Genomic DNA, 23161 nt, shown 5'->3' on the forward strand with positions numbered 1-23161 from the left:
GAGTGGAAACCACACGGTGGAATCGGTATAGCAGAGAGAGATGTGACCCAACGGCTCTGGGACAGGGGGCTCCAACACTGACCTTTCGCTATCTACAGCGCAAAGCAGATGCTGCTGGTCACTGACAGCAACGTGACCCGTTCTGAAGCCGACTATTAACTGCAGTGACATTGAACCTGCACACGCAGCAGCACGTAAAGCCAGCTGGAACGCCATCTGCATGACCTAGCTGGCCAGCAACCTAGTTCTAACAGTGCAATGCAAGTGTGACAGAATGACGCGTGGCACAGAAACCTAATGTGAGCTAAGGTCGTTCCGACAGACAGCACAGCGAGGTGGTAGAAGGACACATTCAGACAGCATGTCAATTAAGCAGTGGGATCCAAAGTTTCCCTTGGGCTGGAAACCACAGGCACGTGCCACCTCTCTGTTCAGATGAAAATGTGAAACCCTTCCACTGTGAGGGGAAGAGAGGAATTTATTTATAGCAAAATGCACCTTGGAGCCCATGTGAGAGAGACAAACATCAAGGGGTAAATGATCAAAGCAAGACTGAGTTTTGGACCCACATCTCCCACAGAGTTTAGAACAGAGGTTGTGTAGCTGAACTGCCCTGCAGAGATGAGACAGTTACTCCGGCCCCACGTGGAAGTTAGACAACAGCACTTTATAACCATCTATAAAAGTCACACTTTCATTTGTTAGTCCCTCGATAAAGCGTGCATACATTCTGGGGACACGGGGCTCCCACCCGCAGCTTCCTCCTGAGTGAGGCTCATTTAGATTCTTTTGCGGGATTTTATTAAGTCTCCTACCTGGGCAGCTTCTGCCAATTGATACGGCCTGTTTTATTGATAGCTGGAGCCTTTATTCATGTGCCAGGTTTTCCAGATCAATCTGTTACTGTTTCCAGCGTAGAATTACCCTTAGTGGTTGTAGGTGCTGAAAGTGGCTTCAACCACACAGAGAACATGGGCTTGAGTGGTCAGACCTGGAAATGCAGAGTTCTGTTTTTAAGAGGCCAAAGCTCGTACTTAGTTTTGTTGAGGAGTTTTGTCTGATCTACGCTTAGCCAGGGTGGATGTGGGGGATGAAGCACTGACAGACTCAATTACTTAGCAGAGATGGGGACAGAGGCCTTGACTTCACTGCTAAAAAGGTGTATTTTTACCAGTGGGTAACTAATGTTTGAGAGCTACACTAAGGGGGAAAAACCCAGCAAAGAGAAGGCACTTGTTTTATGGAGGTGAACAACGCGAGGTCAGCACCAGGCAGGGGCATAGTGCTGACCTCACCTAGCTTACCTGGGGTGAACCTGAAGTGTCTTCTCTTCAGTGTTTTTACCTCAGAATAGCTCACACACATTTATTACTCTGAGGATAAAAAACCCACCTGTTCTTTTTTGTTTGTTTTTTAAAAGCAGTGAAGACAAAGCCTAACTGCTCTTAACTCCACTCCACGAGGTAAAGAAAGATCAGAGACAGGAACAGCAACTTAGACAAAATCTGGGATATGCAGTGTTGTTATAGCCCTGTTCTTTCAGTCCCCATCTCTGCTAAGTAACTGAGTTTTCAAAAAAAAAAAAAAAAAAAAAAGGAGACCTAGATAAGTTCATGGAGAATAAGTCCATCAATGGCTATTAGCCACGATGGGCAGGGATGGTGTCCCTAGCGTCTGTTTGCCAGAGCTGAGAATGGGCAACAGGGGATGGATCACTTGATGATTCCCTGTTCTGTTCATTCCCTCTGGGGCACCTGGCATTGGCCACTGTTGGAAGACAGGATACTGGGCTAGATGGACCTTTGGTCTGACCCAGGACGGCCATTCTTATGTTCCTCCTAGGATCTTTGAGAGACAAGGTGGGCAAGGTAATAGCTTTGATTGGACCAACTTCTGTTGGCATGAGACACAAGCTTTTGAGCTTACACAGAACTCTTCTGCAGGTCTGGCTGCTCCAATAAGAGACATGACCTCACCCACCTTGTCTCTCTAAAACCTGGGATGAAATTTGTGCACAACCAAGAATACTTATGGGTACTTTTTTCCTTGCTTCTTATGACCTGGATGGCCAAACAAAACTAAAGTATGGGCCTGAAAGCAGTCAGTGAATAATGCCACCTGGTTGGTAGAGCTGGTAAGGACACTTATTTCCATGCCAGTAACGGACGGGAGAGGGACACATTTTTGACTGAAATTCAGAGGGTTTAAGAAATTATATCCTTGAAATTTTGCAAGAGTTTTTTTTTTAAGTAAGATTTTTCCACTAACTTGCCACAGTGATTTAGAGAGAAAAAGACAGCAACAGCACATGGCTCTTCACCTATTAACCTCTCTGTGGCACAAGACAACTGTACCATTGACTGCTCAAACACTAGCGTGACTAGGAACAGAGCTGTTTAACCATAAGCTTCAACTCTGAGGCATCAGTTGTCTTTTCAGAGCAAGAAATTGAACAGAAACTCAAATGTGCACTGAGTCGAATGGTGATCAAAGAACTCACCCACGCAGCATTAGTACAAAATGCCTTTGATGGCACTCATATGCATCCAGAAGTCAGCTTAGCAATTTTAAAGAATGTGCGCTCCACTCAGAGGGAAAATCAGGGAATGAAAAGGTTTAACTCAGTAATAGCATTTGTAGTTTTATACACGTTTAACATGCAATTATGTTGTGAAATTGATATATCCATAGAGCCCAACACTGTGGTATTTAGGCGCTGATGCATTCATGCCAACATGTGAGCCACACATGAGACAGGTAACATGGATCGTGGCGATAATTGTTTGGAAAGGTATTCAAATCATAACCCACCAGATCAAACTCATTTGATATCAGTTACAGGAGAATTACGGGAACTGTAGTTTAAATTATTTAATAAGATTCTAACATTTTCTTTGCTCTTCTCACTAATCTCTAGAAAGCCACCACCATTGCCAGCAGTTGTTGCCCTAACGTACATACTTTGAAACAATGGTGAGGAATTAATCCCATCTCTGAATTTGTTCGTTTACATCATACTAGGAAACCATTTGATCAGGTTTCTGTTATCAGTTCAGTCCCTCCCACCCGTATGAGAAAACCCCGTATTTTGAAGCACCAACTCCACTATTAAAACCCTCGTTCTAAGTCAGTTTACCCCCATCAGACAAAGACTTCCTAAACTAACGACCCCCAGCAGTAATCTGCAGAGATTTTAGTGCATAGTATTTGCTGCACAAGACCCCAAGGCACGTCCTGCAGCAAATAGTGACAAGAAATTATCTGCTCAGGGAATTATTTTGGGGAAGTCCCATAACCTGCGTCACGCAGGAAGTCAGCCTAGATGACCACAATGATCTCTTCTGGCCTTGAAATCTATGAATCTAAGTGCTCGACAGCCCACTGTGAGAACCTCCCGTCTAGCCAAGTGAACGCAAGGCTGAGAGCCAGGAAAGCACCAGTTCCAATTCTGGATCTGCTACCGACTCACTGCAGAGTCCTGGGCAAGCCACTTCACCGCCCGATAGCTCAGCTTTCCGATCTGTAATGTGACTTCTCACAGGTGTGACATAAGGATGAGAGGATGTGTCTTCACTGCAGAGTTACCTCGGGTGATCTGCACCCATGTTAGCCTAGCCCAGACGTGAGCAGCCACACTGGGAAGCCACAGTAGAATACTACATCCTCGCTGGTTCTCTGGATCACAGTAACTTGAGTCACTGATCCTTTCCCAGGGAACTGTGAAAGAACTTGTCTGTCCTTCTGGGAGTGTGTGGGGAATTGTGGGAAGGCACTGCAGGACTGTCAGCACTCAAGGGATTTAGACTGCAAAGTGGGCAGGTTACCAGTCTGAGCGAAAGCAGAATCCAGGCTTTAGCCCACACCCACAGCCAGCCCACTAGCTGGGGACGAAGGCACCATTAAACTCGGGAGAGAAGTTTGTGTGTGGATGGAAGGGCGTTAAGGACTGTCATAAATATTAAGGGAAGGGTAAACACCTTTAAAATCCCTCCTGGCCAGAGGAAAAACCCTTTCACCTGTAAAGGGTTAAGAAGCTAGGATAACCTCGCTGGCACCTGACCACAATGACCAATGAGGAGACAAGATACTTTCAAAAGCTGGGGAGAGGAAGAAACAAAGCCTGTCCCCCTCCCTCCCTCCCTCTGTCTGTCTGTGTGATGCTTTTGCCAGGGACAGAACAGGAATGGAGTCTTAGAATTTAGTAAGTAATCTAGCTAGATATGCTTCCTCTCTCCAGCTTTTGAAATTATCTTGTATGTATTATATGTATGACAAGGACAATGCCTTGGTAAGAGCCCAGGGTAACACTCCAGTGAAGACATAACCTGAGTGTTTACACAGCACTTTAGGGACCTAAAATATGAGGCACGCTAGCATCACATGATCAATGTATTATTCATCTCTGTTCGCAGCACAGTACAAGGGTACATGAAGATAGCCCCTGCCCAGAAGAGCTTGCAATCTAAAGGCCTTAGCAATGGCTTTAACAGGAGTTGGATAGGATCCTAAAGAACAGGGGAGACCTGGACTTTACGCAATAGAGTTCACCAGCAAAATAAGTTACTTAAAGGTTAAAGCAAAAACACTCTGACAAGCCTCCTCCAGGCTGTTATTGGAAACAACCTGGCTCACCATTCACTGAGTTACGCAAAGCCAAGTTAACCCTTCACACCACGAAGCAGAGACATGAATGTACAATCCATGCAGCTTCCCAGAAAAAACTAACTTAGAGGTGTGTCGACTGCTGTGGATGCAAGCCAAAGGCATTGCTCCCTCGGCCTGGCAAGCCTCCTTCAGCAATCAGAGCACTCCGCTTGCTTTGCCTGTCTTCCTGATGAGACTCTTAGGCCAGTGTCCTTCACATGTGCAGCACACCTTGTCCCCTGGCCTTTCCTTGGCCTGGAGAGCTGCTACAGAATGAACACTGTATGGCTTGTGCCCGCCTGCTTCCCCAGAACTCAACAGTTGTCACAGTGAGCTCTGCTTCCAGTCCTACGATCAGGGAGAGACGGCAGCTCTGTTCCGCCACAGCCATGGGATCAATTATGAAACTAAATGAAAACAGATCTGTAAAACATTCAAGTGCCAGATTCAAGCCCTGTTGAGCCCAGTAGTTTGGACTGTGACGATCCATCGGCCTGGTTAAAATCATGGCTCAGACTCACAATGAACGAGTTTCTCTTGAGCTGTAGCAAGCTAGGAAGCTCTGGAAAGCAAACTGGCATTAGAGCCCAGGGTTCTCTGGAAACATCACATGTCAGTTGTACTCAGTCTGGTGGTTCCATGTATCAATCTCTCTCCCCCCATCCCTGACTCGTATTCCACTGCCCTCAACATATGATTCTGCAGCAAAACAAGCCCCTCGTGGCTTTGCTGTGACATACAAGGTCACTGGCTGTTTTTTGTGGCGTCAGCTAATATGCAACATTCTCTTTTCACAGCATGACTTTAAAACAACGCCTTAACTGTTGTACCTTCATCCACGATCAGCTCAGAGCCAATATAAACGAGGACAGTAAACAGGTTTCACATCGGTTTGACAGCCTCCTGAGTCGCTGACAGACTATTTTAATTCCAAGCCACTCCTACCCAAGAGCCGTACACAGGCCATCCTTGCAGCTCATGTCGTTTAAGGGATGTTGTGGATTCGAGTTTACAAATATTCAGATTTCTGACCGTACATCCTGACCTCTTAAGTTGTCAAGGGATTGTCTGCTTCCTGCCAGCGTTTAAGGGTCTTTTGGATGAGCCCGAGTGTAATGCCAGTGAGCCCATCTCTCCTCCCCTTCCTTGTCTCAGCCCACTGCCTCTTCAGATTCAGCTTTGCGGCTGCCATTACTGGCCAAACAACCTTTGCAGGGCCAGGGCAAGAGTGCGCATGTGACCTCCACCCAAGCAGTCCCTGAGCGATGTAACTGACTAGCAACACCAGAGTGAAAGTAATGCACAAGGTAAGATCACAGATAGAAATCTCAATTCTGATCATTATAGCGATTGTAGTAAACAAAAGTCCGGTAGAAGTGTGCTTTTATCGTTGATTAATAACTTGCTACATGTTAGAAATACCTTTGCCCTATGACAAGATTTGCTGTAGAACTGAAAGGCTGCAATCCCACCCATGATTCAGGTTCATGCATTTGAAAGTCAGTCTTCAGGACTTCTGGTGATTTATACACTGTGCCCTTCCTTCATGTGGTTCAAGCAAGCAACAAATGTGGAATGTCAGACATACACATACTCCCTAATTAAGAGGAAGCTTAATACCGAAAGAGACAACTGCACAACTCCCATAGATATAACTTGACTTGTACATAAATTGCCTATATTGTTATTATTCCCTTCCCCGACCTCTGCCTACTTGTCTGTGAGTGGACTGTAAGCTCCACAGAGCAAAGACCATCCTTCCTAAGCACCTAGTAGGCACAATCACAAATCATTACTGGAAAGGACTCAAATCCCTTAAGGGAAGAAGTGCCCCGCCCACCTGCTAGAGGAAAAATTTTCTGACTTCTCTAGATAGGCAGTCTCACTAAAATGAACAATTGAATGAGGATCTTATATAAACCCATTCTTGAAAGCGGACACCCTTCATTGTTTAAAAAAAAACACTTCCATTATACCCACTTTTAGATCAATTGAAACCAAAGAGCCACAGTACACAATGATGTATGTATCAACAGCATTGTTAAATGCAAAAAATGCATTTGTAAATACTAGTGGTTTCTCTTATCTAGGGCTTTTCATCCTTAGATCTCAAAGTGCTTTCTGAAGGTGGTCAGTATTGTTAGAAAATGAGAGTTAAAAATCAGGTATGTGACTATTCAGGATGGTATAGGAAAGATTTAAGGCACCCAAAGGTACTTACCCATAAAGCATTTCTGCTTGAGTGGGAAAATATACTTAATCAGGATGTTTGGGCACTGCACACACAGACCAGAAGTGCTGTCTCCTGTGAATGACAGTGATCGTGATCTGTGTATTTCTGCAGCCCGAGCACATTACTGGTTACTCCCTGAGAAAAAGCACCGCTTAATTATTTTCCAAAACATCATGCTCCCGAAACTGGCCTTCATCACACCCAAGTGAATGAACGTTTCCGACACGAACCCGGACTCCAGCCTGGGTGGCTTATCCAGTGGCTTTTGTTAAAACACAGATTTAGTGCTGATGATTGAATGACAGTCCTGTGGACTCCGGCTTTCCCTGCGGAGACAGCACAGGTACGGTGGCCAGGAATGTGCTTCTAGCATGCCCCAGAGCCCCACCTAAGGAGGCGAGAGGAAAGTTTGGTCTCGTGTCCCATTTAACTCTTTGGCCTCTGATGCCGCTTCCAGTTATGGGCCAATTAGAGGCAAGTGTGTTTGCGAGGCGCACAGGTGTCTACAGAGAGCTGTCCCAAGAAACAAACTCGTTCCACATGGGGGCACAGGAGGTAACAACCTTGGCCAATAAAGATCTGTGCTGAAATTGAAGTGAGGCCTTTAACCTCTGGGTCACTAGCTCCGATTATACGTTTCCCAAGCCCCCCCAGTCCCCGTTGCATGTATGGCTTTCCAGCCTATGAAGTGCTTATATAACAAACAGTAACCCCTGTGGCTGGCAGAGAAATGCAGCGTGGCACAGAATGCAGCCCACAGCATGTCTACCAGCAGAGGCGAAGAGGGAGAAGTCAGGTTGCAGGATCATTGGGGCAGGAACCTTGCTTAGTAGATCTGTGAAAGCCCCAGGCATTCACTTCTATTGGCAGTAGCGCGCACACACACCCTGATCAGAATCAAGGCCCGTTTGTGCTGGGTGCTATACAAACATACAGTAAAGAACAGCTCCTGCCACAAAGAGCTGACACACAATGTGCCTGTGGATAACAATGGGGAAAGGATAACTGGTAGCAATCAGAGCCAGGAATTAAGTCAATGAATGTTTTGACATGAACTTCAGTGAGAAATCAGGTCTCATACCATTAGATAATCAGAAGGCACCATTTTCCCAGCACGCTGAGCAATGCTAAAAATGCTCCTTACATTACTGCAGAGCCATTCAGCTTTCACAATGTGTGAGAGACATTGTGCCACTTTTTAAAAGAGAGTCACATTAGAAACACTTATGTAATAGCACAGTTGCCCCTGTGCTGATAGAAAGCAGATTTTTTCCCCCCAAATAAAGTTAAACAAGTTCAAGATTCTTCCCTGCCTTATCACTCCAAGACAGCAAAATTATTAGGAGATACCAAATCAGAGCCAGCAAAGTGGAATTTAAATACATACAGAGTTACAAAAATCCCCTCAAATTACTCATTGCTTCCATTCAACACTGGACATAATAGCTTTTTCAAAAAGACAGTCTCCTTGACAATAGTTCAGTTGACACCCTAGCTAGAAAGGAAATAGTCAATAGCAGGGGCTAGACACAGCATTGGTGCTGGATGGTGGTGGGATATCAGGGGGTGACTTCACTTGAGGGATGAGGCATGTAACCTGAGCCCAGGAGGGGGTTGGGGGCCCAGGTGACACCTTCTGCCCTGGAAACTGGACAAAGGCTGGAGGAGGAGCCGGGAGTGTGGCTGGGGGGGAGACAGCTGGAGGGGGTTTCAGTTTTGGAGCTGGCTGGGGAAACAGAGGGAGGCCCAGAACCGGGGTCTGGCTTCCTACCCCCTCAAGATGGACCTGACTGAGGGGTCCTGTTTTCTGTACCTACAAGCTCTGTTTTGGACTGGGTTCCTGTCATCTAATAAACCTTCTGTGTTACTGGCTGGCTGAGAGTCACAGTGAATCGCAGGAAGTGGGGGGTGCAGGGCCCCGACTCCCCCGCACTTTGTGACAGCGACCACCTGGCAATTTCCTGGTTCCAACTCCTCTGCTGTCCCAGGCATTGGAGCTGCATCTTGATGTAAAGGGACCCAGTTACTTTCCAAAAACATACCAGAAATAGCATCCTGATAAACTGGGCCCTGGATTGGGGTGTCCTCCGCCACCCCTTTCTCTGTCCCTGAGAAGTCAGCTGTGTGATGGCTCCCCTCCAGGACGTCGGTTACACAGTTCCCTCTTAAAACCTGGGGCACAGGCTGAGTGCCTGGGTGCACGGATGTTGACCCAGCCATTCAGTCCTGGGCATCCTCTCCCAAGTGATCACTGTGAACACAACCTGTACCCCCACTATTCCTTCCCCAGTTCCCACCTCTGGGACCCCTTCTAAGACACATCTCTCTGTGCTCCTTAGGAAGGGACCTATCCCTTGCTCATCTGCAAAACTCTGCCAGCTAACAACTGGGGCAGTTTCCTTGGTCACTGACAACCCCTCTCCTGCCCCCGATCCTGGGGCATGTTGCCTTCTGCTGGAAAGGAGCTAGTCTCAGCCCCTCCCATACTTGGAAGCACCCTGCTTCCTTGTGTTACAGGGTCACAGGAATCCTCACCCACTTCAGTGGTTTCTGAGATCCCCTGCACCTTCTCTGGGCTCTCCTCTGGGCCACATTGCTCTCTGCTCCCTGGAGAGGGGTCTGCCTCTGGTTCATCTGCAACCTGCTGGCAGCTAACAACCTGGACAGTTCTCTCCCTGGCAGGCATTACACCCCCCTCCCTTCCTGAGGTGGTGCTGCCTCTAACTGCAGTGTAGGACTTGGTCTCAACCACCCTCCCACCTGGAAGCATGTGGCTTCCCCCTGCTGCAGAGGAATCAAGATTCTCTCCATTCTCTCAGTGGTTCCTGAGACCTTACCCTTTCCCTCGGGGGTCCCAGCATAAAACTCCTCCTTGCTGCGGGCAAATACTTTAACCTGAGCAACATAGAAAGAATCCTTACCAAGCAGCAGGTCGACAAGGAGATTTTCCATTACCCCCATGGTCAAAACACTTTCCAAACCTTCCCACACCACATGGATTTTAGCTAGTGGTACGAGGAATCTGCTTTCGCCCACCCCCACAATCTCTGCCGTTTGGCCAGGTAATACACCAGCCTTTGGGACCACGCTCTGCTTAACCAGAGGGATCTGAGCCCCTGCATCCCTCTGCCCCAAGTACTCCCTGCTGTTAACGCTGACAACCTTTACATGCTCCGTATCTGGTTCTGCAGAGGCTAAGCTCACAAAACCAATACGTTAGGTTTCCATCCCCTGGGGGTTTTCTGTGTGGAGGACAGCAGAACCATAGGCGCCAACTCTGAGGGTGCTCCGGGGCTGGAGCACCCACGGAGAAAAGCTGGGAATAAGAACCCAGGCAGACGGGAACACTGGAGGGAGGGAAAGAAAAGCCAGTGACTGATTACATAGGTGGGAGGCAAAGGACACCATGAGTAATAAACAAACCAACCTCAAACCAGATCTGTCTTTACAGCATAAAATTGCTCAAGGCTCTATTCAATGAGAAATATTTATTGTTTTCTGCTGTGAAGAAGCCTAGCCAAGCTGATTGATTTATTGCAAACGCTCACATGCACTATGCAGCCCAACTAAACTTTACATTTTTTATTTTTTTTAAATAATGGCCTCCAGTCATCATTCCTACCAGCTAGGAGGCCTTTCCAGATTCCAACATGAGTTTCATTGTTAGGATTTTTTTAAAAATAATTACACATTTTACTGCAAGTTATGGCGAACCTGCCTCCTTAGAAAGACATTAGGTAATTTTACAGGGATGTTTTAACTCTCAAATTCTAGACTGTCACAGGAAAGAAAAGTGCCCTGGAAATCAAGCAGAAACAGCGGGGGTGGGTGGGTGGGGTATTTTTTTAAAATCCAATCAGAACTTTAAGGTCAACCATTCTGATGAGTGCTTAAAGGAACACAACTTGAATTTTTCAAATAATTTACCACCCTCCCCCCAAATCCAGTTTCTGACAGAGCCACCTTGAAATATTTATGACCTGGAATTGAATAATGGGTTTGCTGTCCCCTGCAGATGTTTATATGGAGGGGTCTTGTAAGGCCTTTGTTCTATGTTTGTACAGTGCCCAGCACAATGGGGCCCTGACCCCTAAGCAGTACCCTAACCCGAACAATAACCATTTCACCATGGGCGAAACGGACTATACAGAAGAAGCACTGAAAGTGACCAGACACAAGACACTGTCAATTGCACAAAGTAAGGGCCAGGTTCTGCATCAGAGTCTGGGCAGGCAGATCCTCATGCTGAGCTCCAGTGAAATCAGAGGGGCTTATCATGGCCACAGGGGGTCTGCCCATAAGATTCCCAATGCAGGATTGGAGCTTGTACCTGCATCTCTTGTAACTGGAGCAGACACGAAGTTTTTTTTGACAAGTGTGATCTCAATTCAATTATAGCCCCTTAGCTTGTACAGAAGAGGGGGACTATCCTCCCCACCATCCCCACACAGTGTTCTTTACAAATGAAGCTGCTGATTTGGTTCTGAACACTCCCGTGTCTGAATTTCTTTTAATGAAACGCTTCGGCTGATCGAGATCTGGAAGAAGATTTGAACTGAAGTATTTACCTTCTGTGGCAGAATTCCTCCCAATCTGGCAAAGACAGAGGGCTGTGTTTTGATTGCTCTTTTTAAGCAGCTGCTCCCAGTGGCCCATCTTTTCCCTTCCTCCTCGTTCGGATTAAAACGTCATTCTTCCCTGTGACCAAGACCTGTTGCCACAGGAATAGTCAGGAGGTCACAAACGGGCTTGACCTGTGAATAGGAACAAGGAGAAGACTAGGAGGAATGTAAACAGAAATATGGCAAGGTATGCGGCTCCCCGCGCTGCACTCCCGGCATCACGTGGAAGACGGCCTAAGCCTTTCTATCCAGGAACTCCTGTTCCACTGACCACATGCCTTTAGCCACGTGCATCCCTCCTGCCCCACCAGATACACCCGCATTTCTTAAAAGCCACTTGCTCCAAACCATTTGTAACATTTTTATAACCTGCCTAACGAGGCTGCACACCCTGTGCTGCGGATACAACCAGGCCCAGTACAGTCTGAACCTTTCCAGCCAACATATTCCTCCTCTGAACAAGAACCGATACAAATCCTCTTTAAGGACAAGGAACTGAAGCATGTGAGCCACCTGGAAAAATACCACTTTGTGCCCAAGGCCTTTTATTACACCTTGTTCTCCATGCCGCTAAAAGTTTGCCCGCTGCATCATTTCAGTAGCAAAATGTTTGCTTCAGGTCTGGATGCTCCCATGTGTTTTAGGGAACAGACATTCAGTCAGGTGTTCTGCCATATGCCTGGTACAGGGAAGTTTTCAATTTAAAGGGCTCTCCCAACGGTGTAATAAAACCACCTCTGCGAGGGGAACAGCTCCCAGCCCTGGAGCACTGTCTACACTGCCACTTTACAGGGCTGAAACTTGCACCGCTCGGGGTGTGTTTTTTCACACCCCTGAGCGAGGAAACTGTCCGCGCTGTAAGTGGCAGTGAAGACAAGGCCTAAGAGAAGTTTTCAGTGTGATTGATGCTCGGTAGGGACATAACCCAATTTCAGGTAAAGAATTTTCAGATCAGGAATGTTCCGTCCTGGAATGATTTCACACAACAGAAAGGGAAGCATTGGGAGAAAGCATATATTCCCCTATAAATAAATACAGAACTTCTGAAGCTACACAATCCGGTCAAATATAGTTCTTCCAACCACCACCGAATAGGACACCCTAGCGATCTCCCTGTGACATTTATGCAGGAATGAACTGGGAACCATCACACCTTGTACTTTTTGTAAGTCTAGCACCCAAAATTCACTATCACAATAAAAAGCACGTTTGTCACTACTGAACCTGCTATGGAAAATACAGTAAAGTAATTTCACATTTATCATAGAATCATAGACTTTAAGGTCAGAAGGGACCATTATGATAGTCTAGTCTGACCTCCTGCACAACGCAGGTCACAGAATCTCACCCACCCACTCCTGTAAAACCCCTGACCCATGTCTGATCTACTGAAGTCCTCAAATCATGGTTTAAAGACTTCAAGGTGCAGAGAATCCTCCAGCAAGTGACCCGTGCCCCACGCTGCAGAGGAAGGCGAAAAACCCCCAGGGCCTCTGCCAATCTGCCCTGGAGGAAAATTCCTTCCCGACCCCAAATATGGCAATCAGCTAAACCCTGAGCATTTGGGCAAGACTCACCAGCCAGACACCCAGGAAAAAATTCTCTGTAGTAACTCAGATCCCACCACATCTAGTGTCCCATCACAGTCCATTGGGCATATTTACCACTAATAGTCAAAGATCAATTAATTGCCAAAATTAGGCTATGCCATCATACCATCCCCTCCATAAACTCTATTCTACTTCAGTCCCCACTTCCCCACACCCCAGACCAACATTCCCTCTAATTTTTGACAGGCCGTGTGCGCAAAAAAATTCTTCTGTGCACATTTTTGTGTGCATGGTGTTTTGCTGTGTGCGCGGGGTTTAGGATCTGTGTGTGCACGCACAACTTAGAGGGAACAGCGCCCCAGACCCTTCCTCAAAGGCCTGAGCAAACAACTGAGCTCCGAAGGACAACAGATTCATACAGCACTTAGAAAACCACAACGTGCTAAATCAGGGGTAGGCCACCTGTGGCACACGAGCTGATTTTCAGCAGCACTCACACTGTCCAGGTCCTGGCCACTGGTCCGGGGGGGGGGAGGTGGGCAGGGAGAAGCACCTCTGCATTTTCATTTAATTTTAAATGAAGCTTCTTAAACATTTTTAAAACCTTATTTACTTTACATACAATAACAGTGTAGTTGTATATTATAGACTTATAGAAAGAGAGCTTCTGAAAACGTTAAAACGTATGACTGGCACGCAAAACCTTTAATGAGAGTGAATAAATGAAGACTCGGCCCGCCACTTCTGAAAGGCTGCCGACCCCTGTGCTAAATGTTCTCCTCGTTCCATTTGATCAGTGCAGAGAGTGTCTATATAATTCATATATAGACACTGTATATATCTGATCAGTTCCCTCACCTCTTGTCTCTGTATGCCACTGTGTTCTAGACGGTACTTTCCTACGGGGGTATAGGAAAAGAAAGGGCCACAACCCTGCCTGAATTAAAGTAGCACCCAGAGGCTACACATTTCAATCATTCACCATAACAGCGACAATTCCCTGCGCAATTAAAAGGTAACCGTGGGAACCCATCGGGAGAGCGGCATTTCTTGTGAGCGGCACCAAGCATCTATGATGCCACGCGAGGCGGCGAAACCCCCCTATTCCCCCAAACCACAGCGATTTCGCCCCATTTTCTCAGCAACAATTTAGCAGCAGCCCAAGCAGCTCAGGCTCCAGCAGCCTGGGCCAGGCTGGCGCGGAGGATATGAAATATTCCCAGACATTGAAGTCACAGGGCACCGGGCAGGACGCCTTAGAGCTCGTTTCCCGGGGCCGACGCACAGGGCAGGGGAAGGATCTTGGGGTTTGTGCATCGGGTTATTTGCTTAATCACTAAACTTGCCAAAAAAAAAAAAAAAACCCCACAGTTTGGGCAGCAAGTGTCCCAGTCACTGCCCTGAACGAGCCAGGTCCCTGCGGCCACCCCACACGCCGGGGGGGGGGGCGGGGGGCCTGTAACACCGGACAGCGCCCTAAGGGCCCCCTCTCCACAGCCCCCCACCAGATCATTCGTCCTGGGCCACCTCCACCCACGGCCCCCCCCCAACCGCCCCTCCCCCCTCCCGACCTCCCTCCCAGACCCCGACCGACCCCCCTCCCCAGACCCTCCCCCCCGACCGACCCCTCGCCCCCTCCCCCCAACGTACCGCGCCGAGCCCCGGCTCCTCGGGCTGCTCCGGGACCCTGCAGGGCTCAGAGGCGGCCGCAGCCTCCCCGGCCCCCCGCCCGGCCCCGGCGCTGCTACGCAACCCCCCGCCCCGCCGGAAACACGGGGGCGCCCCGCCCGGATGCGACGCTCCAGCCACCCGCGGGGGGGTGGATGAGGACTCTATGGTCGCCGGCCGCTCTACCCCGCCAGAGGGCAGAGGGGGGACTCTATAGTCGGCGGGCCGCCGCTCCGGGCTCAAGAGCGGGAGGGGCGGGGCTTGCGGGAGGGGGCGGGGCTTCTCTCCACGCTGGCTGGGAGTGGTTGGTTGTGGGGGGTGGTTTGCCCCTGGGTCTGTCTGTCCCTACCAATGTGTCTGTCTGTCCCTGCCCCCCCCAGGCCTCCCTGTGTCTGTCTGTCCCTGCCCCTGGGTCTGTCTGTCCCTGCCCTCCCCAGCCTCCCTGTGACTGTCTGTCCCTGCCCCCCCAGTCCTCCCTGTGACTGTCTGTCCCTGCCCCCCCCAGGCCTCCCTGTGTCTGTCTGTCCCTGCCCCTGGGTCTGTCTGTCCCTGCCCTCCCCATTCTCCCTGTGTCTGTCTGTTCCTGCCCCCCCAGTCCTCCCTGTGACTGTCTGTCCCTGCCCCCCCCCCCCAGTCCTCCCTGTGTCTGTCTGTCCCTGCCCCTGGGTCTGTCTGTCCCTGTGTCTGCCCCTGTGTGATCCTGTTCCTGACCCTGTGTCAGTCTCTCTCTCCCTGTGTTGGTCTGTCCCTGCACCTCTGTCTGTCTGGCCCTGATCGCGCCCCTCCCCTCTGCCAAGTGAACAGCAAAGACAGTGTGGCCTCATAGAATCAGAGAATATCAGGGTTGGAAGGGATCTCAGGAGGCCATTCTAGTCCAAGCCCCTGCTCAAAGCAGGACCAAGCCCCAATTTTTGCCTGCCCCTCCTTTACCTGATGAAAAGGCTTCCTCAGGCTGGAGCTTATTCCTGGCCAGTGAAATCCCTGGAGAAGGGGCTTTTCCTTCCCTCTATCAACCAGCTTGGGCCTCTACTGGTGGCAAATGTTAAAAACCATCATTCTTTACAATGAACCCCACCTACATGTGCCTCTCCCAGGCCCAGCTGTCCGGCGCGGGGACGCATGAGCCCCCTGTGCCCCTGTGGCATGCGTGACCCGTGCCATCACAGCACACATGACTCACACGTGACAGCACGTGTCTCTCGCCCACAGAGGCTGGTCCAAAAAAATATATTACCTCAACACCCCTGCCCCCTTTTCTCTCCCATGGGCCATGGCAGCATGGATGGATCCCCGCTTGGGGACTCTTTTTGTTCTGCAGTTCTACCCCACCTGGTACAACGGGCCCCGGGCCATGACTAGGTGCTCCGCAAGAGCCATCCCAGGCAGGAATAACACTGCATGGCTCGTCACGCTGCCAAGGGGGGGTTGTGATCCACACATGTCTAGCCAGCAGGTCACGGCGTGAGCCACGCGGGCCCACGCGTAGTAACAGAACTTGTGTGACCCATGGACCTCGGTGTGTCTGGTCCAGGGGGTTAGATCTAGGCTCCAACGCACATAGGAAAGGCTGGTATCTCCCCCCACTGGCAAATGTCACACGCGTGCAGGGGATGTTGCTGTCCCTTTAAATGCTCAACGCCAGGCCTCCCCCTGCACTGCAATTGGCTGGAGGTGTGGCACGTTCGCCCCTGTCGAAGAGCGTCCCGCTGCTGCGATTGGCTACTCAGAATGCTGCTGGATACTTCCTGGAATGTCTGCAACCCAACGTTCCATCAGGTCAGTTTTACAGGGAAAGGGGGGGGGACCCCCGATTTCTACCCCCATCAGCCCCCGTCTGCGGCAGCCTCAGGAGCTTTGGTAGAGGGGCCTGGAGCCCCCTTGCATGTGGTGCATTGCAGGGCAGGGGGCGCGCATGTGGCAGGGGATGCCTGCACCTCCCCAGCAATTTTCAGTCCCCAAATCCCTGTCTCCTTTTTCCCCCTCCACGGCAAGAATTTCCACCAACACGTGAGCGAACTGATCCTCCGAGGTGAACGAGCCTCCACTTCTCCGCTCCCGGAGAAAAGCACTTTTCTTGCCGCAGGGTGCGTGGGGATGGGCTTGCAGTTTATCCAAAAAGAGAAGCAGGCGTTTTCCCCGGCGGTGGTGTGAAATCAGGGCTGTGATTTGTGCAAAAGATAAAATGCACTTTCCCGGCAGGGATCTGAAGGCCGTGTGTCAGTACCCAGCGTCTGAATTTCTGGTGCAATTTGTGGGTTAAAGAAAAAGATGCAGAGGTGGATTTTCAGTGTGTGTGTGTGTTTTATTTTAATTCGCCTGTCTCCGTTTTGCAAGGTGGACACAGATTTGCAAGCTGGTGACTTTTGCAAAACAGCAAGATGAAATGTTGTTGGTCTGAATCAGGGTTGCAATCCTTGCATACAGAAATAGGTTTTTCTTGCTACGGTCTGACTCATGGCTACAATTTGTGCAGATAGAAAGTAATGCAACTGTATTGTCGGGGTCTCGACTCAGTGAGAGAAATTTGTGCAGAAATGAAAAACAGATGCACTTTTCTTGCAAGAATCTTCAATTGTGGTTGCCATTTTGTACTTTCTTTCCTTTGGGGCTAAATTAACAGCAGGATGTTTCATTCTTCCGACAGGGCATTCCCCTGTTGGCTAACCTTGTGAGGTACCTGTGCCAATTCAATAATAAAAACTTAACTCAGTATTCTGCACATTTCTCCATGTTGGTGCATTCTCTCCACCTTGGCTGCAGTAGCCAGCACCTGCCTTTCCCTTCTGTGCGCTGACTGTCGCTTTCTTTTCAAATGTGGTTATATTATTTTATTATTTGCACAGATAACGTAGCAGAAGCCAGAAGCTGCTCAATATGACGACTGAAACCTTTGTGAAGGACATTAAACCCGGCTTGAAAAACTTGAACCTTATTTTTATTGTACTGGAAACAGGTGGGTATTAATAATGTGCAAGAGATATATCAAATATCTTACTGTAGTGGTTCTCAACCAGGGGTCCATGTGCCCCTGGGGGTACGCAGAGCTCTTCCGGGGTACATCAGCTCATCTAGAGATTTGGCTAGTTTTACAACAGGTGACATAGAAAGCGCTAGCAAAGTCAGGACAAACTAAAATATCACACAGACAATGGCTTGTTTATACAGTTCTACACACCAGATGCTGAAGTGTAAGTACAAGATTTATATTCCGATTGATTGATTTTATAATTCTATGGTATAAATGCGAAAGTCCGCCACTTTTCAATAATAATGGGGCTGGGACACTGCTGTATTTTTATGTCTGATTTTGTAAACAAGTAGTTTTTTAAGTGAGGTGAAACTGGGGGGTAGGCAAGACTGATCCGACTCCTGAAAGTGGGACAGTCGTCTGGAAAGGTTAAGAGCCGCTGTCGTACTGAAATTCCATTTAACTGTTGAAATCAGTTCTCAAACAATATTTGTGGCTGGCTTTCACCCCCTGCCCCAGCTGCTTAGTGATGTCAGTGTCCGTTTTTGAGACACCATAATTGACGTAGGGTGAGGGCAGATGCTTACGTTGGCGGCCGTGACTCGGCTCAGCGTTCATAGGCTTGGGACCTTAGGTCGGGACCACCTTTGTGGTCTGTGTTTGTACAAGGCCTTGTCTAGCCCAAAGGGGCTCATCTGTGTTACCATGGAGATGTCCCGCTCCCCCCTGCAGGTCGGGTGACCAAGACAAAGGACGGCCACGAGGTGCGGACGTGCAAAGTAGCCGACAAAACCGGCAGCATCAACATCTCAGTGTGGGACGATGTAGGGAACCTCATTCAGCCGGGAGACATCATCCGATTGACCAAAGGGTAGGCGAGACCCTGCTGGGAGGGAGGGCGGCCACGGGACCCGATCATGTTGGCGCCTGCCACATGCCCAGCCCGTCAGCCTCAGGCCCCCCAGGGCTCCTGAGACAAGCTCATTCGGGGTTTGATAGACCAGGCTGGGGGCTCCCCTGAGCTCCCCACATCTGAGACTGCGATGCCAGCCCTTCCAGGGGGAGGAGAATGGGCAAGGCTGCTCTTCTCCCTGGCCTTCATTCTCAGCAGAAGGAAAGCGTCCGGTCCCCTTCATTTGTCGAGGGAGATACAAGCCTGAGCAAACAGGCCTGCATCCGCCTGCTCAGAGCTGGCTCCTTGTGGGATCCGGTCGTCTCTATGCTCTGAAATAGCCTGAATTTCCTAACTTTCCAGGCAGGTTGCAAAGGATAGGGGGGTTCGGGAGAAGGCCGAGGGCGGTGGCTGAATTCCTGCTGACGACTTTAACACTGAGTGTGCATTGTATGCTGGTGTCTGGGCACCTTGGGTAGGAGACTTTATTATTTTAAATATATAGATACAATTTCAAAAAAAAAATCCAGTTAGGTCCCTGGAAAAGACCCTTCCTGGACACGCATAGGCACACAGAGTTAATGTCAGTGTAGTAATATGACACCAGCTCTCTATCCCTGGACATTGGAGGCGGGGGGAGTTACGGTAAGCAGGTAGGACTGATCTCAATGGATTCAGCATGTCGGCTTAGCTTAGACATGACTTCAGGGCAGGATTTTACTGTCCCTGTATCCCCAGGAGAAATCCTTGTCATTCTGAGTGGATGGAGCTCATCTCTTCCCCCTGCCACCCCCAGACAGGCTAGCGCTGCACCCGGAAACTGCCACTGCATTTGTGGGAGCCCCTTGAAAGAATAATTAGAGCGCCCCCTGGTGGCATTGCTGAAGCAGCACACAGTGTTGCTGGGCAGGCGGGGTGGTTCTTCTCTCCTTTCATAAGGGGTTGTGGGAAACAGTGTGTAAGTCAGAGCGGCCCCAGGGCTACTCTAACTTACATCGGGGGGGGTTCCCTGGCTAGCCCCAGAGCACTGGGAGCACAAAGGTGCCTCCCTCAAGTGCAGGTTCAGGGGAAGTGAGAATTGAGGCCCCTAGTTCTGCACCCAGTCCAGGGTGCGTGTCCTGTGTGAGATTTCTGGCCTGCAGCCGCTGGGCCAACCCCGCGCAGTTAACCCCAGATCTCGGCATTCCTCTTGCTTTCAGCTACGCATCAGTTTTCAAAGGCTGCCTGACCCTCTACACGGGCCGCGGAGGAGACCTGCAGAAAATCGGAGAGTAAGAAAGGCCTTTCGGCTTCCCTGGAGGAGCCCTGGGGGTGTCGCTCCCTGGAGCCTGGCTCCTTAGAGGCTGGGGAGGGGAGAAGTGTGGGGGAGCCCCAGAACTGGAGCGATTTGCCACCGGGGCTGACCAGGCAGCCAGCCCAGCTGGACCTGTGGGTGTCTACTCAGGAGTGACTGGTGTTCAGAGCAGGGTGGGGGTGGGGAGCCAGGACTCCTGGGTCCTGTTCCCAGCCCTGGGAGGATGGCCTGGCCTGGTGGTTAGAGCAGGGGAGACTGGATACCTGGGTATTGTATTCCCAGCACAGTTGGAATCAAGATCCTGGCCTGAGACAGTCCAGGTCTCTCGCTGCTGGAGAGTCAGGGCATCCCCTCCCCCAGGATAAGGCTGAGTGCGAGGGGAGGAAGGGGTTGGCCAGTCTCCTGGTGGCCTCACTGACCTGCCATTTCCCTCCCTAGGTTCTGCATGATTTACTCCGAGGTCCCAAACTTCAGCGAACCCAACCCAGAGTATGTGACCCAGCAGTCCCAGAGCAAAGCCGTGAGTACCAGCCGGTTCCCAGCTGGGGTCAAAGGGCTGCGGGGGCCCATCTAGCAGGGTAATGGGATTTGCTTATCTGCGGATGCCCACGGGGCCTCCTGTGGCCCAGGGAACAAGTCTGTGAAAAAGTCCTCGGGGCTTCCTGCTGCTGCCGACCCCAGGAGCCAGGATGTGCGGCAGGACTTTCCCCCAGGCTCTGCTCCTGGTGGGACGGGGTTGGGTGGGGGTGGATTTGTGGATGTCGGGGACATGCGGCTGTGCTGGCTGCGCCCCAGAAGTGGCCGCATCTCTGTCCCGCGGGTGGCTGGGGAAGTGCGCCAGCATCCCGCGAGATCCGGGACCATGAGTTCTCTCTCCCGTTTCCTTCAGGCCCCGAACGATAACGTGACCCCTGCTGCTTCCCAGACCACCCCGGGCCCCGCCGCATCGTCCCCAGGTAAGGGAGCCCCCCTAGCTCTGCAGGCTGGATGTCCCCCCACCCCTGAGCAAGGCAGGTGGGACATGACCCTGCTTCGGAGCCATTCAGCACTCACCACTCGGAGGCAGTCACAGCTCGAGCCGATTCTCTAGTCCAGTAATGGGGGAGGGGAGTCTAGAAGGTTAGAGCAGAGCGGTCTGGGAGCCAGGACTCCTGGGTTCTATCCCCAGCTCTGGGTGGGGACTGGGGTGTAGTGGGTAGAACAGCGGGGGCTGGGAACCAGGACTCCTGGGTTCTCTGCCCAGCCCTGCCTTGGTTTCGCTGTTCATTTCCCTGTGTAATCTGTCGCTTTTGTTTTCAGCTGCCGACAACCAGAACGGCAACGGGCTGAGCACCCCAAGCCCCAGCGGCCCCACACACCCGCCGAACGTCCCGTCCCACCCCACCAGCGGCCGGATCACCAGGAGCCAGCCAAACCACCAGGGCGTGGGCTCGGCCGGGTCTGGATCATCCTCCAACCCTGTCAGCAATGGCAAAGAGACCCGGCGAAGCAGCAAGAGATAACACCGCAGGGTCGGGACCCCCCGCCCCAGCTCTGTGCCGGCTCGCCCCGGGTCCCACTGCCGAGGCTGGGAGGAGGCTGGGCCAGGGGGCGGGAGAGACCATGGCCAGGCATCGCTACGGGCTAGATCAGAGACAGCGAACCAAGAGCGTTTTAGTCGCCGCGGTCGTGTCCATTTTCACCGGGACTGTGGCGTTCTCCTGAGCAGTGACGGGGAGGGGGGCGCCCCCCATTGGAAACCGTCCCTTTATCTTCACAGCTCTGCTCTGAGACTAAACTGAGCCACAGCCAAGTGCCCCCGCTGGGATCCCCACATGCCCCTCTGCGGGGGGGGCTGCCGGCTCCCCCTCCCTTCCTCCCTCCCTCCCCAGCTCACTGGATTTCGTTCCTTTGGTGGGTTTTTTTGTGTTTTGTTGGGTTTTTTTGTTTTTTTTTTGTTTGTTTTTTTTTTACAAATATCCTGAAACTTTTTAGAAAACTTTAAAAAAGCTGCTTTTGCCAGGTGTGGTCAGTGGCCAGGGGGCAGCCGGGGGGGACTGCTGAGGCCTCCTCCAGGTGTAGGATGGGGGGCAGCGGCTCCCCTCTCCTTGCCCCCGGGAGGGGCCCGTTTGAGTCTTGGTGTCTCAGCGGAGGCTGCCTAAGACTGAGCGTGGAGCCAAATCTCCCCTCCCCTCCCCCCAGGCCAGCAGCAGCTCAGGGAACCTCGGGGCACACACGGCGGAAGGGGGGAGAGATGGGGTGGGGCACTGGTTCCAACTCAGGTTGGCCGTGAGCCCTGCCTGGGCGCTCTGGGCCCCACCCTGCGTGGAATGAGTTTGCTGGGTCTCAGGCCAGTTCCTAGGAGGTCACCACGATCAACCCCCCGCCCCGCAGATGGCAGCCCCCTCGCAGCCTGGAGCTGGTGGGGGCAGCTCCCGGGACAGGGGCTAGGTGGAGGATTTGAGCTCCAGGCCCCCAGGACAGACTCACCCAAATCACTGTCACGTCTGCCCACACGGGGAGGGATCCCCCAGCAGGATCGGGCCTGGTGCTGACCTTGGAGCTGTTCTCCCTTGCCCGCTGGTTTGGAGAATGCTCTCCCCCCCCCAGCCTGATGCTCCCAGCCACCCCCCCCTCTTTTATTCTGTTTTAACTCCCCCCCGAAACTCCCTTCTCTTGTCTCACCCAAGCTGAGTCGCTGACCTGCCCGGGGCTGCGTTGGAATAAAGGCCGTGCCGCCATCCCCCTCCGCCTGCCGTGTGGTCGCTTGCGCCCGGGCCCCAGGGGAACTTTTGCACCAGCCACAGCGGGCCTGGTCTGCTGGCGTCAGCCCCCCGAGTCCGGCCCCAGAGCAGCTTGTAGTGGCTGAGATCAAACTCCCCCCCGTTCCCAAGCCCCATAACAAAGCCCAGCCCCGTATGCTGGCGGCAGCGTGGCCCCGCTGGGCGTTATACTGGCCAGCCGGCCCAGTCCATAGTCATAGATTGGAAGGCCAGAAGGGGCTGCTCCTGTCCAAGTCACACTGGACATTAGACGGAAAAATCTCTCCCCTGGGCAGGACAAGGCCCGTCCCCAGGGCACGATTCCTCCTGCTGCGCAGCGAGCTCCAAGTGGGCACAAACTGCGAAGGGAGGCAGCGGGGCCCAGTGGGGGGAGGGCTGTACTGGGCCGCAGGAGACCTGGCTTGTAGCTCCCCAGCTCTGTCCCTGACCGGTGGGGTGACCGCGGGGGCTGGATTTGAACCCAGGAGCCAGGTCCCTGTTCCTGCCATGAGATGACAGCGCCCAGGGTCTGTGCAGGGCTGCAGCTTG

General features: G+C 51.4%; 2 protein-coding genes across 6 annotated transcripts in view; one reads left to right on the plus strand and one right to left on the minus strand.

Annotated features, from left to right (window-relative positions):
- Positions 1–14822, minus strand: part of RNF41 (ring finger protein 41) — a 34071-nt gene extending 19249 nt beyond the window's left edge. Inside the window, exons 1-2 of one of the 2 annotated variants that reach the window (XM_073318398.1) lie at positions 14700–14821; positions 11446–11631 (exon numbers count right to left, since the gene is read on the minus strand). The gene's annotated coding sequence lies outside the window, so the exon portion shown is untranslated. Of the gene's footprint in view, positions 1–11445; positions 11632–14699 lie in introns of both variants that reach the window. The other variant, XM_073318400.1, reaches the window with a different exon arrangement.
- Positions 14823–16431: 1609 nt separating this feature from the next.
- NABP2 (nucleic acid binding protein 2) lies at positions 16432–22601 on the plus strand. Of its 4 annotated transcripts, none has more exons than XM_073318778.1 (7): positions 16432–16493; positions 17561–17670; positions 18418–18556; positions 19777–19848; positions 20310–20391; positions 20761–20827; positions 21171–22601. In XM_073318778.1, the coding sequence occupies exons 2-7, from the start codon at positions 17592–17594 to the stop codon at positions 21371–21373; spliced, it is 642 nt and encodes a 213-aa protein (XP_073174879.1). In that variant the 5' UTR covers positions 16432–16493; positions 17561–17591; the 3' UTR covers positions 21374–22601. The 4 variants fall into 4 exon arrangements, with proteins under 4 accessions (XP_073174879.1, XP_073174883.1, XP_073174880.1 ...); XM_073318779.1 differs by lacking the exon at positions 16432–16493 and adding an exon at positions 16518–16801; XM_073318780.1 differs by lacking the exon at positions 16432–16493 and adding an exon at positions 16827–16993.
- Positions 22602–23161: the final 560 nt, after the last annotated feature.

Source organism: Lepidochelys kempii, chromosome 20 (genome assembly GCF_965140265.1).
Source record: "Lepidochelys kempii isolate rLepKem1 chromosome 20, rLepKem1.hap2, whole genome shotgun sequence".
Taxonomy (NCBI): domain Eukaryota; kingdom Metazoa; phylum Chordata; order Testudines; family Cheloniidae; genus Lepidochelys; species Lepidochelys kempii.